This window comes from Cebus imitator, unplaced genomic scaffold, assembly GCF_001604975.1.
Source record: "Cebus imitator isolate Cc_AM_T3 unplaced genomic scaffold, Cebus_imitator-1.0 Scaffold1050, whole genome shotgun sequence".
NCBI classification, from domain to species: Eukaryota; Metazoa; Chordata; class Mammalia; order Primates; family Cebidae; genus Cebus; species Cebus imitator.
In genome coordinates this window covers 4,164-25,120 of record NW_016108365.1, presented here as the reverse complement: position 1 = coordinate 25,120, position 20,957 = coordinate 4,164, and the positions used below count along the sequence as shown (strand labels likewise).

Genomic DNA, 20,957 nt, shown 5'->3' with positions numbered 1-20,957 from the left:
CTACCCATCTGACAAAAGGCTACTATCCAGAATCTACAAAAAAAAAAAAACAAAAACAGATTTACAAGGAAACAAACCCATCCAAAAGTGGGAGAAGGATATGAACAGACACTTTTCAAAAGAAGACATATATGAGGCCAAGAAACATATGAAAAAATATTCATCATCACTGATTATTAGAGAAATGCAAATCAAAACCACACTGAGATCCCACCTCATGCCAGTTAGAATGGCAATCGTTAAAAAATCTGGAGACAACAGATGCTGGAAAGGATGTGAAGAAATAGGAACACTTTTACACTGTTGGTGGGAGTGTAAACTAGTTCAACTATTGTGAAAGACAGTGTGGCGCTTCCTCAAGGGCCTAGAAATAGAAATTTCATTTGACCCAGCAATCCCATTACTGGGTACATACCCAAAGAATTATAAATCATTCTATTATAAAGACACATGAACACATATGTTCATAGTGGCACTGTTTACAATAGCAAAGACCTGAAACCAACCCAAATGCCCATCAATGATAGACTGAACAAGGAAAATGTGGCACATATACACTATGAAATACTATGCAGCCATAAAAAATGATGAGTTTGTGTCCTTTGTAGGGACATGGATGAATATGGAAACCATCATTCTCGGCAAACTGACACAAGAACAAAAAATCAAACACTGCATGTTCTCATTCATAGGCAGTGTTAAACAATGAGAACACATGGACACAGGGAGGGGAACATCACACACTGGGGTTTGTTGGTAGGGCCAAGGGAGGGAGGTTTTGGGGGGATAATATGGGGAGTAATGCCAGATATAGGTGACAGGGGGATGGAGGCGGCAAACCACATTGCCGTGTGTTTACCTATGCAACAGTCCTGCATGATCTGCACATGTACCCCAGAATCAAAAGTACAATAAAAAAAATTTTAAGTAACTAAATGTATTCATTAGGAATAAATATGAATGTAAATAACAAAAAAAAATCAGAAAGTAATACTCATAACATTTACCATCTATATTCCTGTAACTGGTCACATTGCTACAGCTGGTTACTTATTTATTTATTTATTTGAAACAGATTGTTGTTCCGTTGCCCAGGCTGGAGTGAGTGCAGTGGCATACCTTGGCTCACTGCAACCTCCACCTCCTGGGCACAAGTGATCCTCCTACCTCAACCTCCTAAGTAACTGGGACTACAAGCACACTACCATGCCTGACTAAGTTTTTGTATTTACTTTCACTAAAGATGTAGTTTCAGCATGTTGCCCAGGTTGGCCTCACATTCCTAGACTTAAGCAATCCACTCTCCTCAGCTTCCAAAGTGCTGAGATTACAGTCATGAGCTACTGTGCTGGCCATGACTAGTATTTATAAATACTTTTTTTTTCTTAGCTGACCATCCTATATTCCCATTGTCTTCAGCAATCAGGTTTCTTTTCCTGCTTGAGTGACTCAAACCTTCATTCCTGAAGTTTATGGGTCATTAGTAGTCCTATCTGACTTGGGCTGTTATAGTTTATATTGACTTTAATTATAGGGCAGAGTATTACTAAGAGATGCTCTAAGAGATCTTCTATGTTCCAGACATAGTCTTACTTATTGCCACTATGTAGTAGCAGACCAACTTCCCCCCTGATGACCAAAGCCATTCACCCTGACAGTGCAGTAATTCCTTCCTTTGTTTGCTGATTCAGAATCATAAGGAACTGAAGGTGTCTTAGTTTCCAGCTCAATGGAATCATTTCTGTGTCTCCTGAGGGAGCATTCCTCCTTTTGGTACACTTCTAGATTCTGGTCCTGTTCCTCCTGACTGGGCAGGACCTCCCAACCAGGGTCTCCAGCACCTCCTACAGGTGTGTTCAGGCTGGCAACAGGTCTGTACTTTTCTGGAACAGACCTCTCAGAGGAAGAAGCAGACTGCCATCTTTGCTGTTATGTAGCCTTCACTGATGATACCTCCAGGTACTGGAAAATCTGAGGCAACTAGGGACTGGAGAAGGCGCCCAGCAAACTGCATCAGCCCTACAGAAAAATGGGCAGACTGTTAAAAGAGAGAACAAAAGAAGAGAAAAACAGAACCCATTCAAAGGTCAACAACTTCAAAGATTGAAGGTAGATAAGCCCACAAAGTTGATACGGAATCAGCAAGGAATGTTGAAAACTCAAAAACCCAGCAAGGGTTTGGAACCAGGCTAAGGTTGAGATGGTTGAAACAACAGAAGTGGAATTCAGAATACAGAAAGGAATGAAGCTCACTGTGCTAAAGAAGTGCACTGTAACCCAATGCAAGGAAGCTAAAAATCATTATAAAACATTGCAGGAGCTGACAGACAAAATAACCAGTATAAAGAAGAACATGACCAACCTGACAGAGCTGAAAAACACACTACAAGAATTTCATAGTGCACTCACAAGTATTAATAGCAGCATAGAGCAGGTGGAGAAAAGAACCTCAGCACTTGAACACTGGCTTTCTGAAATACGACAGGAAGCCAAGAATAGAGAAAAAAGAAGAAAAAGGAATGAATAAAATTTCTAAAAAGTGTGGGATTATGTAAAGAAACCAAACCTAAGAAAAATTGGTGTATCTGAAAGAGATGGAGACAATGGAACCAATTTGGAAAACATTTCAGGATAACATCCATGAGAACTTCCCCAGCATAGCTAGAAAGGCCAACATTGAAATTCAGAAATGCAGAGGACGCCAGTAAGTTGCTTCATGAGAAGATCATCTCCAAGACACATATTCATCAGATTCTCCAAGATTGAAATGAAAGAAAAAAATATCAAGAACATCCAGAGAGAAAGGCCAGATCACCTATAAAGGGAAGCCCATCAGACTAACAGTTGATCCCTCAGTGGAAATCCTACAAGCAGAAGAGACTGAGGGCCAATATGCAACAGTCTTAAAGAAAAGAATTTCCAAGCCAGAATTTGATATCCGACGAAACTAAGCTTCATAAGCAAAGGAGAAATAAGATTCTTTTCAGAAAAACAAATGCCAAGGGAATTCATTACTACCAGACCTCCATTACAAGAACTCCTGAAGGAAGCACTAAATATGGAAAGGAAAATCAGTTACCAGCCACCACAAAAACACACTCAAGTATACGGACTAGTGACACAATCAAGCAACCACATAAGCAAGTCTGCAAAGTAACCAGCTAATATCATGATGAAACAATCAAATCCATACATATCAGTATTAACCTTAAATGTAAATGGGCTAAATGCCCCATTTAAAAGACATAAAGTAGCAAGCTGGATAAAGAAACAAGATCTATCAGTATGCTGTCTTCAATATACCCCAAACATGCAATGACGTACATAGGCTCAAAAAAAAAAAAAAAAAAAAGATGGAGGAAAATTCACCAAGCAAATGGAAAGCAGGAAAAAAGGCAGGGTTTTAATCCTAGTTTCAGACAAAACAGGTGTTAAACCAACAAAGATCAGAAAAGACAAAGAAGAGTATTACATAATGGTAAAGGGTTAAATTCAACAAGGAGATCTATCTATCCTAAAAATATATGCATCCAATACAGGAACACCCAGATTCATAAGGCAGGTTCCTAGAGACCTTCAAAGATACTTGAAACCTCACACAATGATAGTAGAAGACTTTAATACTCCACTGAAAATATTAGACAGATCATGAAGACAGAAAATTAACAAAGATATTCAGGACATGAACTCAGCCCTGGATCAAATCGCCCTGATAAATATCTACAGAACTCTTTACCCCAAAACAACAGAATATACATTTTACTCATTGCCACATGGCACTTACTCTAAAGTGGATCATACAGTTGGAAGTAAAACACTCCTCTTCAAATGCAAAAGAATTAAAATCATAACAAACATTCTCTTGGACCACAGTGCATTCAAATTCAAAATAAAGATTAAGAAAATCACTCAAACCATACAATTACATAGAAATGGAATAACTTGTTCTTGAACGGCTTTTGGGTAAATAATGAAACTGAAGTACAAATTAAGAAGTTCTTTGAAGGTAATGAGAACAAAGATGCAACGTACCAAAATCTCTGGGAAACAGCTAAGGCAGTGTTAAGAGGAAAATTTATGGCATTAAATGTTCGCATCAAAAAGTTAGAAAGATTTCAAGTTAACAACCTGAAATCACAACCAGAAGAACTTGAGAACAAACAGCAAACATATCCCGAAGGTAGAAGGCAAGAAATAACCAAAAAAATTAACTAAGATATTGTCTCCTGAAGGAGACAGAGAAGTGAAAAATCACTTAAAAGATCAACAAATTCAGGAGGTTTTTTAAAATTAATAAACTAAATAGAGCCCTAGCTAGGCTAATAAGGAGGAAAAGAGAGAAGATTCCAATAAATACAATTAGAAACAATAAGAGGAACATTATAATTGACCCCACAGAAACACAAGCAACCACCAGAAAATATTATGAACACCTCTACACACATAAACTAGAAAATCTAGAATACAAGGATCAACTCCTGGACACATACGCCAGCCCACCACACTGAACAAGAAAGAAATTGAATCCCCAAACAGACTAATAATGAGTTCTGAAATTGAGACAGTAATAAACAGCCTACCAACCAATAAAAGCCCAGGACAAGATGATTGACAGGTGAATTCTATTAGATGTACAAAAAAGAGCTGATACCATTCCCACTGAAACTATTTCAAAAAAATGTGGAGGAGAGACTCCTCTTCAACTCATTCTGTTAGGCCAGCATCATCCTGATGCCAAAATGTGGCAGAGGTACAACAACAACAGTAAAAATAACTTCAGGCCAACATTCTTGATGAACACTGATGCAAAAATTTCCAACAAAAGGCTAGCTAGCTGAATCCAGCAGCACATCAAAAAGCTTTATCCAACGCAGTCAAGTAGGTTTCATCTCCAGCATGCAAGTTTGGTTCAAAATATGTAAATCAATAAATGTGCTTCATTACATAAAGAGAACTAAAGATAAAAACCACATGGTTGTCTCAGTAGACACAGAAAAAGCTTTTGATAAAATTCAACATCTAATCATGTTTTTAAAAAGCTCTAAATAAACTAGGCAATGAAGGAACACACCTCAAAACATTAAACACCATCTGTGATAAACCCACAGCCAAGATCATACTGAGTGGGCAAAAGCTGGAAGCATTCCCCTTGAAAACCAACACAAGACAAGGATGCCTTCTCTCACTACTCCTATTCAACATAATATTGGAAATTTTGGCCAGGGCAATCAGGCAAGAGAAATAAATAAAAAGTATTCAAATAGGAAGAAAGGAAGTCAAACTATTCCTGTTTGTAGATGACATGATTCTATATCTAGAAAAACCCATAGTCTCAGCCCAAAAGCTTCTTAAGCTGATAAACAACTTCAGCAAAGTCTCAGGATACACAAATCAATGTGAGAAAATTACTAGCATTTCTACACACCAACAACAGGTAAGCTGAGACCCAAATCAGGAATGAACTCCCATTCACAAATGCCACAAAAAGAATAGAATAACTGGGAACAAAGATAACCTGGGAGGTAAAAGATCTCTATAAGGAGAACTGTAAACCACTGTTCAGAGAAATCAGAGAAGATGCAAATGGAGAAACTACCTATACTCATGGATAGGAACAATCAATATCATGAAAAAGGCCATAATGCCCAAAGCAAAGTATAGATTCAATGCTATTTCTATTGAACTACCACTGACATTCTTCACAGAACTAGAAATGTGAATTTTTCATGTGAATTTTAAAATTCACATGAAACCAAAAAAGAGCCTGAATAGCCAAGGCAATCCTAAACAAAAGGAACAAAGTTGGCGGCATCACACTGATTTCTTTTCTTTTTTCCGTTTTTTTTTTTTTTTTTTTTTGATACACAGTTTCACCCTGTCTCTCACACTGGAGTACAATGGTGCAATCTCTGCTCACTGCAATCTCTGCCTCCTGGGTTAAAGCAATTCTCATGTCTCAGCCTTTCAAGTAGCTGGGGTTACAGGCATGCACTGCCAGGCCAGGATAATTTTTTGTAAATTTAGTAGAGATGGGGTTTCACCATGTTGGCCAGGCTGATCTCAAAGTCCTGACCTCGTGATTTACCTGCTTCAGCCTTTCAAATAATGAGATTACAGGCATGAGCTACCACACCCAGCCTACCCTATCTGATTTCAACTATACTTTAAGGCTATGGTAACCAAAACACCATGATACAGGTACAAAAACAGACACGTAGACCAATGGAACAGAACAGAGAACCCAGAAATAAGACCGCACACCTACAACTATGATCTTTGAAAAACCTGACAAAAACAAGCAATGCAGAAAGGATTCCCTATTTATAAATGGTGCTGGTATACCTGGCTAGCCATATGCAGAAGATTTAAATGGCACCCCTTTCTTACACCATATACCAAAATCACCTCAAGATGGATTAAAGACTTAAATGTAAAATCCAAAACCGTAAAAACCCTGTAAGACAACCCAGGCAATGATATCATCACCTGCAAACTAGGACACTTTACTTCTCTTTCATTTGTAAGTCTTTCATTTATTTTTCTTGGCTTCATGCTCTGGCCAGGACCTCCATAACATCTTTGCTGTTTTCCTGTTCTTAGGCAGAGAGTAATTAATTTTCATCTTCAAATATGATGTGAGTTGTTGTTTTACATATAAGCCATTTATCAAATTGAAGAACTTGCCTACTATTCCTATTTAATGATAATTTTCATCACAGATAAGTATTGCATTCTATTTTTTATTAATTTATTTTTTAACTTTTAGGTTCACTGGTACATGTGCAGGCTTGTTATCTATTTAAATTGCATGTCATGGGGGTTCAATATACAGATTATTTCACCAAGCAGGTTACAGACATGGTACTTGATAGGAAGTTTTTAAATCCTCACTCTCTTCCCATCCTCCACCCTCAAGTAGGCCTCAGTGTCTAGTGTTCTCATCTTTGAGTCCACATATACTCACTGTTGAGCTCCCACTTATACAAGAGAACATGTGGTGTTTGGTTTTCTGTTCCTGTGTTAGTTAACAAAATAATGGCCTCTAGTTCCATCCATATTGCTGCAAAGGACATGACGTTGTCCTTTTTTATGTCTGTGTAGTATTCTGCAGTGTAGATGTGCCACATTTTCCTTATCCAGTTTACCATTGCTGGGCATTTAGGTTGATTCCATGTCTTTGCTATTCTGAATAATATTGCAATGAACATACACATGCATGTGTCTTTAAGGTAGAAAGATTTTTATTACTTTGGGAATGTACCCAGTAAATGGATTGCTGGGTCAAATGGTAGCTCTACGTTCTTTGAAAAATCGCCAAACTGCTTTCCATAATGGCCAAACTAATTAATTTGCATTCCCACTAGCAGTGTATAAGCATTCCCTTTTCCCTTCAACCTTACCAGCATCTGTAATTTTTGACTTTTTAACAATAGTCATTCTGACTGCTGTGAGATGGTGTCTCATTGTGGTTTGGATTTATATTTCTCTAATGATTAGTGTGTTTACATATGCTTATTGGCTCTGCATATGGCTTCTTTTGATAAATGTCTGCTCATGTCCTTTGCCTAATTTTTAATGGGGTTGTTTGTTTTCTGTTTGTAATTTGTTTAAATTCCTCATAGATTCTGGACATTAGACCTTTGTTGGATACATAGTTTGTAATATTTTCTGCCATTCTGTAGGCTGACTGTTTACTCTGTTGATAGTTTATTTTGCTGTGCAGAAGCTCTTTAATTAGGTTCTATTTGTCCATTTTCGTTTTAGTTGCACTTGACTTTTGCCATCTTCGTTTGATACCTCTAAAACAATTTTTTAATGTTATTATTTTTTCTTTTTTTAATTGCATTTTAGGTTTTGGGGTACATGTGAAGAACATGCAAGATTGTTGCATAGGTACACACATGGCAGTGTGATTTGCTGCCTTCCTCCCCTTCACCTATATCTGGCATTTCTCCCCATGCTATCTCTCCTCAACTCCCCACCTCCCCACCCCCCATCTCTCCCCCATTTCCCCCCAACAGACCCCAGTGTGTAGTGCTGCCCTCCCTGTGTCCATTTTTAACCCTTTATTTTAGTTTTGAGGTAAATGCCAGCAGTTGAGGTAGCACAGTGAGGTGCAGGCACATTGGCTGGTATGGGGTACCGCCAGGAGTGGGACTGTAGTGTTCCTGTGCAATGCTTGTGCCAGCAGTGTTGGTGACGGTGGGGGTGGAGTTGCTGGTGTCTGTCCTGGCACTGGCGCAGGCAGTTGTGACAGCGAGAAAGATTGCTTTAACTTGGGAGGTTGAGGCTTCAGTTAGCTGTGATTATGCCGTTGCACTCAGCTTTGGTGACAGAGTGAGACCCTGTCTCAAATTTTTTTTTTTCTGAGACAAAGAGTCTCATGCTGTTGCCCACGCTGGAGTCCAGTGGCACAATCTTGGCTCACTGCAACATCCACCTCCTATGTTCAAGAGATTCTCCTGCCTCAGCCTACTGAGTAGCTGGAATTACAGGTGCCCATCACCACGCCCGGCTAATTTTGTATTTTTAACAGAGACAGGGTTTCTTCATGTTGGCCAGGCTGGTCCCAAACTCCTGATGTGAAGGCATCTGCCCAGCTAGGCCACCCGAAGTGCTGGGATTACAAGTGTGAACCACTGCATCCAGCCTGCTTTTTATTATATTAATTGACTGAGTTGTGTTATTTTATTTGCATGTGTTAAACCTAACTTACTTCTCCATAAAAAAATCAATCTGGCATGACATATTGCTCTTTTTATGTTTATTTAAATTTAATAACTTTTTGAATAGAATTTTGGGTTTGGGATCTAGAGACATAGTTGTTTGTGTTTCTTTTTTCTTGTGATTTTGTTGTCTGGATTTTCTTTCTTTCTTTCTTTCCTTTTTTTTTAAACGTAATGTTGGCCTCATAAATTTAGTTGAAAATGGTTGGTTGCTTGCTTTAATTTCTAAAAGAGTCTGTGTAAAATTGATGCTATTTCTCAATTATATGTTCCATACAATCCATCAGTGAAGCCTTCTGGACCTGGAGTTTCCTCTATGGGAAGTATTTCAATTACAAATTCAATTTCTGGAATTTATCTCTGGCTGGCACATTTTCTTTTTCTTCTTGGGTCAATTTTCAAAAACCAGTCAGATGATCACCTGCTGAAGGAGCCGTCATTGTCTCGTGTAAATACTTGAGGTTCCTCATCTTGCACCAAGAAGATTAAGGACACTGACACACAAGGAGTGAGTTTAGGAGCAGAGGTTTAATAGGCAAAAGAGAGACAAAGAGGAATAGCTCTCTCTCTTGCAAGAGAGAGGGGAGCCTGAAAGAGAATTCCAGCCCAGAATAAGAGTGCCCCCAGATTTTATAGGCAGGCTTGAGGAGATGATGTCTGATTTGTGTAGGGCCCAAAGATCGGTTGGACCAGGTGTGACTTGTGACTTGCATCTTAAGTGAGGACAGTCTCGTGGGACTGAGCCCTTAAACCTGTGGAGTCTGAGGTGAACTCCAGGTAGTTATTGTCAGAATTGTGTCAAATTCTAGGACTCTCAACTGCTTTTGAATATTCAGAAAATTGTTTGGGTGGAGGAAAATCCCATCACTATCCCACAGAGAGAAACTTACAGTCAGAAAAAGCAAGGAAACATCTACCTTTTGGTCCCAGAGGAAAAGATAAAAAATTATCAACATTTATTTCATGACCCTAATCTTCTAAATACAGGTTGCTAGCAGCTGTTCATTGTCCACACGTGGAGTGGTCCTACCTCTAGCCTAGAAGTTAGGATTTTCTTTTAGGCCTCTGAGGTGGTCACATAAAAACTAATAAACGGTAGAGATTCTTTCCCTAGAAATATTTCCACACACAAGAAAATATAGATATTAATATAAAACATCAATGTGCACCCAGATCCTCTGAAATCTTACAAACCTGGGTTTTTAAATCCTAGTAAGAGACAATGCCCTGGAAAGATGTGTGAATAATCATTTCACCACCACGCAATGCCACTCCAATAGTCTAGAGTATGAACTGGGATAGATGAACACTTGATGTAATAACTTACTTTCAAGGGAAGGGTGGAAAGATGTTATTTATTAGTCACTGTTTTATTCAGACACTCCGAGTGCCTAACAGGTACCAGATAAAGTTTGAATCACTGCTCTAAGAATCAAACTTTGTCATTCTTTTCCCACCCCTCACACCCAGCACTTGAACCCTCTTCCTACATCAGAATTCCACTGTCAATAAAAGGAGTCAAACTCCGTAACATATTTGAAGAGATTTATTCTGAGCCATATTTGAGTGACCACAGCCCATGACACAGCCCTCAGGAGACCCTGAGAACATGTGTTCAAGTTGGTTAGGGTGCAGGTGGTTTTATACATTTTAGGAAGATATGAGACATCAATCAAATGCATTTAAGATATACATTGGTTCAGTCCAGAAAGGTGGAACAATTTGAAGCAAGTGGGGGTGGGGGGTAGGGCTTCTAGGATACAGGTAGATTTTAAAATGTTCTGATTGGCAAATGATTCAGCTATTATCAATAGAAAGGAATGTCTGGGTTATGATAAGAGTTTGTGGAGACCAAAATTTAATCATGCAGATGAAGCCTCCAGGTGGCAGGCTTCAGAGAGAATAGACTGGAAATGTTTCTGATCAGACTTAAGGTCTGTGTTGATTTTGAATGCTTGTCAGCTTTTCCTGAATTCCAAAACGGAAGAGGGCATAATGAGGCCTGTTCAACACCTGCTTCCCATGGTGGCCTGAGCCAGTCTTCCAGGTGAACTATTGAGTGCCCTGGCTGAGGAGGGTGTCCATTAAGATGGTTGGGAGGGGTGGCTTTGAAGTTTATTTTTGGTTTACAACATGTAAAGTGTGTGTGTGTGTGTGTGTGTGTGTGTGTGGTTCTGTGTGTGTGTGTGTGGTGGAGTTTTGCTCCCAGGCTGGAGTGCAATGGTGCAATCTCAGCTCACTACAATCTCACATTCCAGGTTGAAGTAATTTTCCTGCCTCACCCTCCTGAGTAGCCGGGATTGCAGGTATGCACCACCATGCCTGGCTAATTTTGTATTATTAGTAGAGATGGGGTTTCACTATGTTGGCTAGACTGGTCTCAAACTCCTGACCTCAGGTGATCCACCCACCTCGGCCTCCCAAAGTACTGGGACTACAGGTGTGAGCCACCATGCCTGGCTTACAACATGCAAAGTTTTGAGGGGAGACAGAAGCCACCTCCCTCCCTAGAAGAGCACAACACTCCAGTCACCCCTGCAGTTGATCATGGACATGAGTCTTAGGCTGCACCAGTCAGATGAGCACCTGCTGAAGCAGCATCTTTCTCTCCAGTAAATGCTCAGGGTTCATTGTTCTGCACCGAGAAGATTAAGGACACTGACACACGAGGAGTGAGTTTAGGAGCAGAGGTTTAATATGCAAAAGAGAGACAAAGGGAAACAGCTCTCTCTCTTGCGAGACAGAGGGGCTCCTGAAAGGGAATTCCGGCCTGGAATGGGAGTGCATCGGATTTTATAGGTAGGCTTGAGGAGATGGTGTCTGATTTATGTAGTGCTCACAGGTTGGTTGGACCAGGAGTGACATTTACACAGTTCATGGGGAAGGCTGTTCATCCCACCCTAATCCTATTATGCAAATGGGCTTTCCACTTGGCTGGTCTCATGTTGTCTGCTCTTTACTGTACACATGGCTGGTAAAGAGAAGGGAAGATGGAGCCACCATGGTGACCATGCCTAGTCCCAGGTGTCCTTTTCCTATTGGCACAGCTGCTGCATTCACCCGTGAGAGCTTCCAGCTTGCTTGTCTATGTCTGAAGCTTGATTTTACAGGCTGCTCTTTGTTAGAAAAGAAAATTATTTGGGGGCCGCTTTCCATTAAAAGGAAAACCTTACTGAGGGCTTCTATACCCTCGCTATCTGCCTAAATAATTTCTTCTTAACTCCTCTATCACTGCCAGACTCTAAACCAGAATGAGGCGACACAGAGAGGCTGGGACTGTGCAGAATGCATTTTAGTAAAGATGGCTGAGTGGCAGTGGTGATGTCCAGTTTTCAGGTGCAGCAGTAACATCTGTCATAGCCTCAGGGTCCAGTGTCCAGCACCAGGGTGTCAGAGGTCTGAGCAGTGGCATCTGTGCTCAGCAACAGGGGCAGTTGTTCCTAGGAGGGACCTCATCCCAGGTGGGCTGAGGATTTTGTTCCTGGTTGTGTAATTTCCATTCTTGTTCTGTGGCCTTCCCCACAATAAAATTAGCCCCCAGTGCCATGTTATTATTACTTTATGTATACATTAGAGAAATTTGTTTTCCATAGTTTGCTCCAAGAAGTGAGTGAGAAATCAGCATGTGGCCCAGTGTCAGAGAGCAGCATTCAGACGTGTTCTTTGTGTGAGAGCCACATCCTGAATTGTCTACCTGGCCTCTACGCCATGGTGGAGAGATCAACAGGGAATATCACATCTCATAACTGATGATATACATCCTCCCTTTTACTTCTGAGAGAAAAATCTTCTTTTATACAAGGTTTGAAAATCCACCCCATTCACCCACCCTGGGCACTCTGATCTTTGATCTCAGTGGTTCCCAATCTGGATTCCAACAGCGAGGACAGGGGCTTAGAAAATACTCAGGCTGCTTCCCAGAACGCCTGTCTCAGGGTATTATACACAAGACCAAAACATCACTTATATAACAAGCGCTACAGGCAGGCTCAGACATGTGGGATCCTGGTGTTCTTGATCCGGAGACCAGAAACATAGGATCCAGTCTTGTCATAAATCCAGAATGTCTTGCTCAACCCTAGACTTCTTGGATCTGAGAACCACATCCAGGTGATCCCTGTGCACATGGGAGGTCCTTGTCTAAGTGTCCTCTAGGCGTGGGGTCAGAACGGTGCAGTCTGCTCTGGGCGTGGTCTGATCAGATCCCTTAGAACTGGAGGTCCAGGGTTCAGTCCTTGCACTCATTCTCTTCTATAGCCAGTCACTTCCTTGGTGTCCTCATCCATGCTTGAGGTTATACGTATTGTTTATATGGTGTGACCTCCTAAATCTATTTATCCAGCCCAGTCTATTTCTCATTTCCCCTAAACTCTGGAGTTGTCTGTCCAACTGCCACCCCAGCTCCCTCACCTGCATTCCTAGTAGACATCTCCTCCACTGAGTGACTGGGAGGCCCCCTCCTCAGTATGCTCCTGCCAGAGTCTCCCCATTTCACAGCAGCTCTACCCTCCCTTCAACTCACTCATTTTACAACTATGGGTGTCCTTGATTCAAACACAGATACATTCTATTGGCAAATGCTGTGAGTCCATCTTAAAATGCATCCGGAATCCCCTCACGTCCCACTATTTCCCCTGCTCACACCCCAGTCAAGGTAACAATATCTCCAGCCTGGAATACTGCACTCGCTTCCCACTGTTTTCCTTTCTGCCTCCCTCATCCCTCACCTCTCAATTCTGTTCTCAGCACAGCAGTCAGAGATTCTTTCAAAAGAGAAGTTGTACCACATCTCTCTTCTGCTCAAAACTGTCCACTACCTCCCCATCTTAGAGCAAGGGTCAGATGCTTCCCCACACCATCCAGGCACACCTGCCCTGGCTGTACCTTTGACCTCACCTCAGATTCTCTCTCTCCAGCCCTCTTGGGCTCATTCACTTCCTGGGAACACAGACACCTTCCTGCCCTACTGCATTTGCACTGGAGGTTCCCCTGCCTGGAAAGAACTTCCCCAGATATCCTCATGGACAACTCCTCATGTCCTTCAACTGTTTCCTCAAAGGTCACCTTTACAACGTGGCACACACTGACCACCCAGCACCACAGCCACCTTCCCTGCCCCCACTGCCCACACCCTGGATCACCTGTCTCACAGCACTTCCCACCTTCTAGCACTTTCCTTCCTTGCTCTGGTGATAGTGTATCTGTTGTCTCTCTCTTCCCACTGAAACACATGCTCCACAAGGTTAGAGATTTTTCTGATTTTACTTCAATGATGTTCCCCATATGCAGAACCACTCTGTCCTATGTCTGGCCGACAACAAAGGTCACTGCAGAGCATCTCCTATTCTAAAGGAGATATTTTTATTAACATAGACTAGGGCCAAGTGCTGTTTCTTGGCAGCTATGGCACAAGGTCCCCTCACACTGACATCGAAGCTACCTGTGCTTTTCTCAGTAGGGCTGCTAGTGTGTCCTCCCTCCCCCATCCCTCCTCCCATACCTGCTCCCAACCCACACACACCCCTGCACACTGCAACACACAATCATGCTTCTCTCTTCAGGAAAGAATAGTCCTTGATTATGGGTCCAATTTCACAAACAAATATAAGTCTAAATTAGATTCTGCTTTATAGATTCATGAGTTGGGATTGGAGCCAGCACCAAGATCACTAGAACCAGAGCAGGGAGAGAGGGCAGGAGAGCAGAGCAGAAGAGGAGCTCTAGAAGGAGGCCAGGAGCTGAATAGGTCTGAAAATTTATCTCAGAAACACAGAGACTCCTGTGTGCAGGGGCCGCCCTGGTCTATGTGTGAGCTTCTGTGGTCACAGCTCCAGCTAGACAAGTTTCCACTAAAGGGACAAGGACAATGGAGCGGTGAAGCTGACCCGGCTGAGAACTGACCACATAAAGCCCATGACGGACTCAGCAGGACACAGGCCCCATCCACACTCGGCTCCTCACAGCCTTCTCCATCCCCATCTGCAACAGACTCAGCACAGCAAACATGGATTCTGGAAAGTTCTGAGGTCTTTATTTCCTCTCCCAAATTTTAGGAATTGACTTATTTAATTAACCCATCAACCTCTCATGGAAAATAGCTGAGAAAACACATTTATATTCGGATTTTTGTTTTCCACAGGGAAGTAGGCGATTGCACCTCAGGGCACCATGAAGTTGAGACAGAGATAGAAACACCATGCCCCACCTCTCTGGAACAGGAAAGATGACTGTGGAGGAGGGAACACAGGACAGCGTGGGGACAGGGTTCATGGTGGACACGGGGTGGGCTGTCTCTGCGCCTCCTCACATTATGCTAACAGGGACGCAGGCACATTCAGATGCCTTTGCGGAAAGAGATGCCAGAGGCTCTTGAAGTCACACAGGGGAGGCGTGAAGAAATCCCGCATCTCAGTCCCACACAAGCAGCTGTCTCAGGCTACAGAAAACAATAGTCATGAACAAATTCAGTCAGTCATGGTAAGTGATGACTCTCTGAACAGCGGACTACACACTGGAAACGTCCCAATCAAAGAATCATCATTACCCAGTCCTTTCCCCTCTGCCTTACCCCGTACCCACTTCGGACCCCCAGAATCTCACCTTTACAAGCTGTGAGAGACACATCAGAGCCCTGGGCACTGTCACTGCCTGGGGTAGAAGAAAAACAGGACCTGGTCAGAGCACGAGGGAGATGTGGGACAGGAGGAATTATGGGGTGGGTGAGCTCCTCCACACTCCCACCCCCACCACTTACACGCAGCCTGAGAGTAGCTCCCTCCTTTTCCACCTGTGGGAAGAACATGTCCTGTGAAGGGCAGGAAGGAGGCAGGGCCATGGGACTTTAGAGGAACCTCCTAGTCTTGGACCCAAGAGAAGCTTCTAGAACCATGATTACACACCCAGGGCAGGATCAGGAAACATGAGGAAAGCAGGTATGGGTCCTGGACTAACCACCCTCCTAAGGTCTGTCCTTAGCAGGGACCTTCCCCTGACTTGTGAATGCTGGAATCAGGTCCCAAACACCACAATCATCAGATACATCTGTCCTTCATTGTCATATCTGCTTCACAAAAGAATAAGTGCTGGCACAGAGGGCCCCAGGGTGGGTTGGCCCATGTGTGGATGGTGATTCCCAGTAATGAGGCAGGACACACTTCTACCTGGGGCTTGAAATACCCAGCGTGACAAGAAAACCCAGACCCCACCCCTCACCCCCTCCCTACCTGAGCTCTTCCTTCTCCACATCACAGCAGTGACCACAGCTCCGATGACCACAGCTCCTAGGACAGCCACAGCAACGATGCCCACTATGGGGATGGTGGGCTGGGAAGATGGCTCTGGGAAAGGAGGGGAAGGTGAGGGGCCCTGACCCCAGGCCTCAGCCCTGACCCTGCCGAGGGCTCTAGAAGAGCTCCTGCTTTCCCTGAGAAGAGATGTGACCCCCTCATTATCCCCTCCTTATCCAACCCCCTCCTTACCCCATCTCAGGGTGAGGGGCTCGGGCAGCCCCTTGTGCTGCACATGGCATGTGTATCTCTGCTCTTCTCCAGAAGGCACCACCACAGCTGCCCACTTCTGGAAGGTTCCATCCCCTGCTGGCCTGGTCTCCACAAGCTCCGTGTCCTGAGTTTGGTCCTCTCCATCCCGCTGCCAGGTCAGTGTGATCTCCGCAGGGTAGAAGCCCAGGGCCCAGCACCTCAGGGTGGCCTCATGGTCAGCGATGGGGTGGTGGGTCACATGTGTCTTTGGGGGTTCTGATGGGAAGAATGAGAAAATTCATGCAATTTGCATCTCTCATGGGACACTTCAGCAGCACCCATGTGACCATCCTGAGAATGGAGAGGACACCTGGGGTGGGGAAGGGAGCACAGAACCCAGACACCAGCCTGGACACAGGCACCCGCGATAATCTATTCTTTGAAAAGTTCTAGTCTCTGAGGGAAGAACAGGGACTTCTGGTCCTGACCTCACTGGAGGCTGAGGGACTGAGAAAAGTTGGAATCGGACCTTCAAACACATTAAGTGTGAAGCAGAGAACAAGGCCTGAGAGAAAAAGTCACGGTGCCCAAGGCGGCTGCAGGGGTCAAAGGGGACTCCTATCAGTATTCCAGGGACCATCTTCCCCTCCATTTTCTCAGAAACGTCATCTCTTACTTGTCCTAGAGAGCAGAGGGGGCCTCAGAGGAAACTCAGGAAAACTCATGCCATTCTCCATTCAAGGGAAGGTGATATTCTAGCGCTGATTCCATTTCCTCCCCTCCTCGTGGGAGGCCATCCAGAGAGATCTATAGGAGATGGGGAAGGCTTCCCACTGCCCCTGGTACCTGCGGCCTCCAGCGTCTCCTTCCCGTTCTCCAAGAATCTTTTGAGCATCTCCACGCAGTCCCCCTCCAGCTGTGCCCTCAACTGCTCTGCATATTTCTCTGCCTCCAACTTGCGCTGGGTGACCTGAGCCGCCGTGTCTGCGGCTGTCCAGGAGCGCAGGTCCTCGTTCAGGGCGATGTGATCCTTGCCGTCGTAGGCTATGCGGCAGTACCCGCGGAGGAGGTGCGCATCGGGCCCCAGGTCGCAGCCAAACAACGTCTGGAGGGTGTGAGACCCTGGCCCCGCCCTTGCGGTCAGCCCCGCACACCCAGCCCCGCCCCTACCAAACCTCAGGGATTTTGACCTAAACTGAACAGGAAACTGGGTAAAGGCGCTTTGGGGCTCTTTCCGGTCCAGGGTACTGGCGGATTCTGCAGTCTCGGGGTGGATCTTGGGCCCAGAGACTCAGTGGGACCCGGGCCGTCCGTGGAGGATGGGGAGGGGTCGTGACCTGCGCCCCGGGACGGGGTCACTCACCGGCCTCGCTCTGGTTGTAGGAGCCCCGTACGTCCCGCAGCCTCACTCGACAAGTCTGTGCGCAGGCCTTGAGTCCCTGTGTCAGCCCTTCCCAATACTCCGGCCCCTCCTGCTCCGCCCACGGCGCCCGCGGCTCAGCTCTAGGAATCGCGGAGTCGCTGTCGAACCGCAGGAACTGCGTGTCGTCCACGTAGCCCACGGTTATGAAGCGGGGCTCCCCGCGGCCGGGCCGGGACACGGTGGTGAGAAAAATGTTCACGGAGTGGGAGCCTGGGGACAAGGAGGGACTGAAACCGCCCGACCCTCCTGTCGGGGCAGCTCCCCAGGTCCTGCGCCCCCGCAGGGCGGGCCCCTAGCTCCTCCCCTCAGAGGCCGTTTCCCTCCGGACCCCGCACTCACTCGCCGAGGTCTTGATCAGGGCCAGGGCCCCTGAGAGCAGCAGAAGGAGGATTCGGGGCGCCATGACCCCAGCCTCCGCGTCCGGGGAGAATCTGAGTCCAGGTAGGTGACCGGGGGCTTCAGAACTGGGACGTCGGCGACGCTGATTGGCTTCTCTAGAAACCCGGCACCCAATGGGAGCGGGAACTGGGGATAAGCCTAGAGTATCCAGGAGGAAGGACCCCACACAAGTGGGGAGAAGTGAAACTCGGGGGAGTGGGGAATCCCCAGCGCTGCACTTCCCTAATGCAAACAAGCCCCTCGGCGCCTGAGACTCTGAGACCCACACCTGGGACCTGGAACTTTGTCCCGATCCCTCTTCTCCTACACCAAGCCTCTTTGTCACATTGTCTACCTGAGTCCTGGTCAAGGATCTATCTGTGGAAACCAGGGAGAGACCCCTAGGCTGCGCCCAGCCCCTTCCCCACCACTTCTAGTCCTGGAATCCCCTTCCCTGAGCTGGACTCCCTGCCTCCCACTCCTTACCTCTCCCCTTGGACTTTTGTACAAGGAAACTCACCACGGGGAACTTGATGCCAGAGAGTGAGCTCGCCCTGGGAATGGAAGTATAGAGACAGGGGTTTTCTCTTTAAACCTGGTGAAGTTTTGCCTGAAGGCACCAGATAGAGATTCTCATAGAGACCAGTTTCCTTTTTGTTTATTAATACTTTAGGTAGCACAATATTGGTAATCCCTGAATGATTAGAATTCCAATCTGTCAAAGACCTGCGTCAAAACAGGATTACAATTAAACTCTCAAAGCTCCTAAGTTTTACTTTCCCAGTCTATGGATCTGTGACTCTGGATTGTTGCATTTAAAATTATCTTCATTCCCTAATCACAGTTTTCCTGTGTGAGTCCAGAACATCTCCTGAATACAAAGAAGCAGGTTTGTTACTGTGTGTGGAACCGGGAGCCTGTAGTCATCCCTCAAAGTTGTGAGTGCTCCATGCAGCCTTAATGCTCTTCACCAGCGCTTAAGCACTGCCTGCTTTTGTGAACTAGACACATGTAAGAAGTGTGCATATTTTATTCGGACACTTGGTATTTTTGTAACCCCCCCTTTTTTTTTAAATCATAGGAAAGCCATTAGTTCTTAGACAGTCCCACAAAATGTATTAAATACTGAAAGCAAAGAGCCCCTTCCTATGCTCTTCCACTGCTTTAGAATTCTTTCCCCTGCTCCTTTTCCTCACCTCCTGCTTCTCCAGCCCTTCTCTCTGCCCCTCTCATCCCTCAGACCTTCCTGTCCCCTCAGTTCCCGTTGCCCAGTCACTCTCAAATTGTGGCACTGTAGAGAACAGTTCCTTTTCCCTAAAAACTTTCTTTATGTCCCCTTTTATTTAATCATTCTCCCACTCTCACCCCTTCCCTTCACTCAACAACTGCCCTGCTTTCTGTGACTGCAAGAGTGAAATTTCTAGAATTTCATGGACATGTAATCATGTGTAGTCCTTTGTTTGGTCTTCCTTAGCATAACAGTGTTTGAGATGATGCCATTCATTCATTTTTGTTGCTGAGCAGCTGCCCAGTATTGCTGGAATCCCAGTTTACTCATTGGTTTCTCTATTCTCCAGTTGATAGACATGGGGATTACTCCAGTTAGGGTGTGTTATTAATGAAGCCACTATAAATAACTGCTCACAAGTGTGGCCTTACATTTTTATTTCTTTTGGATAAATACGTATATGTGGGATTGCTGGGTCATGTGGTAATGGATGGGTAGCTGTATAAGAAATTGCCAAACTGCTTTACAAATTGGCTGCAACATTTTTTGCATTTGCACCAGCAGTATCAGACCTTCCTATTTTTTCCACATTCTTGCCAGTATGTAGACTTATCATGTATCTTTTTAATTTTACCTATTCTAGGTGTTGTGAGGTGACTTCTCACTGTAGTTTTAATTTGCACTTCTTTGATGACTAGCATTGTTTGCTATCTTTTCATGTTCCTCTAAGTGACATTACATATATTTTATGAACTATTTGGTGAATCCAGTGATTAATTTCAGAGATTTTTTTCCAAATTCCCTAGTGTTTTTTACATATGCAATGAAGCTGGTGACAAAGAAAGACATTTATTTCTTCCTTTTAATCTTTTTTCTTTTAAAATTATTTGTATTTAATAGAGATGAGGTCTCACCAGCAGGCTCGTCTCAAATTCCTGAACTCAAGTGGTCAGCCTCCCAAATTGCAGGGATTACAGGTATGACCCACCATGCCTGGTCTTTCTATTGGTTTTTATTTCATTGTCTTGCCATGTTGTACTGGTTAGGATGCCTGTTAGGTGTTTAAACAAGAATGATGAGATGTTTGTTTACAAAGAACTTAAACAAATGTACAAGAAAAAAACCCAGGCCCATAAAGAAGTGGGCAGAGGATATGAACAGACCCTTCTCATAAGACATTTACGTGGCCAGGAAACATATGAAAAAAAGCTTGATATCACTGATCATTAGAGAAATGCAAATCAAAACCACAATGACATATCATCTCTTGCTAGTCAAAATGGCAATTATTAAAAAGAAAAAATAGATGCTGGCAAGGCTGTGGAGCAATAGGGACACTTTTACACTGCTGGTGGGAATGTAAACTGGTTCAACCATTGTGGAGGACAGTGTGGCCATTCCTCAAAGATCTAGAACCAGAAATACTATTTGACTCAGCAATCCTATTATTGGGCATATACCCAAAGGAATATAAATCATTCTACTATAAAGACACATGCACATGTATGTTTATTGCAGTACTATTTACAATAGCAAAGACAGGAAACCAAACCAAATGCCCATCAATGATAGATTGGATTAGAATAATGTGGTACATATACACCATAGAATACTACACAGCCATGAAAAGGAATGAGTTCATGTCCATTTCAGGGACATGGATGAAACTGGAAGCCATCATCCTCAGCAAACTAACACAGGAACAGAAAATCAAACATCACGTG

At 44.1% G+C, this 20,957-nt stretch overlaps 1 protein-coding gene and 1 long non-coding RNA gene across 3 annotated transcripts; both read right to left on the bottom strand.

Moving 5' to 3' along the window:
* On the bottom strand, positions 1-20,540 carry LOC119469932. The gene is made up of 3 exons (XR_005198795.1): positions 20,326-20,540; positions 11,134-11,137; positions 1-33 (listed from the first exon to the last, which is right to left on the bottom strand). It is a non-coding gene; the product is annotated as an uncharacterized LOC119469932 (long non-coding RNA).
* On the bottom strand, positions 14,736-18,207 carry LOC108298705 (class I histocompatibility antigen, Gogo-C*0202 alpha chain-like). 2 transcript variants are annotated; one of them, XM_017521300.2, is made up of 8 exons: positions 17,967-18,207; positions 17,568-17,837; positions 17,051-17,326; positions 16,205-16,480; positions 15,950-16,006; positions 15,481-15,513; positions 15,327-15,374; positions 14,736-15,162 (listed from the first exon to the last, which is right to left on the bottom strand). In XM_017521300.2, exons 1-8 carry the CDS (start codon positions 18,028-18,030, stop codon positions 15,158-15,160), a joined length of 1,029 nt encoding a protein of 342 aa, XP_017376789.1. In that variant the 5' UTR covers positions 18,031-18,207; the 3' UTR covers positions 14,736-15,157. The 2 variants fall into 2 exon arrangements, with proteins under 2 accessions (XP_017376789.1, XP_017376788.1); XM_017521299.2 differs by having other exon boundaries at positions 15,950-16,063; positions 17,967-18,205.
* Positions 20,541-20,957: the final 417 nt, after the last annotated feature.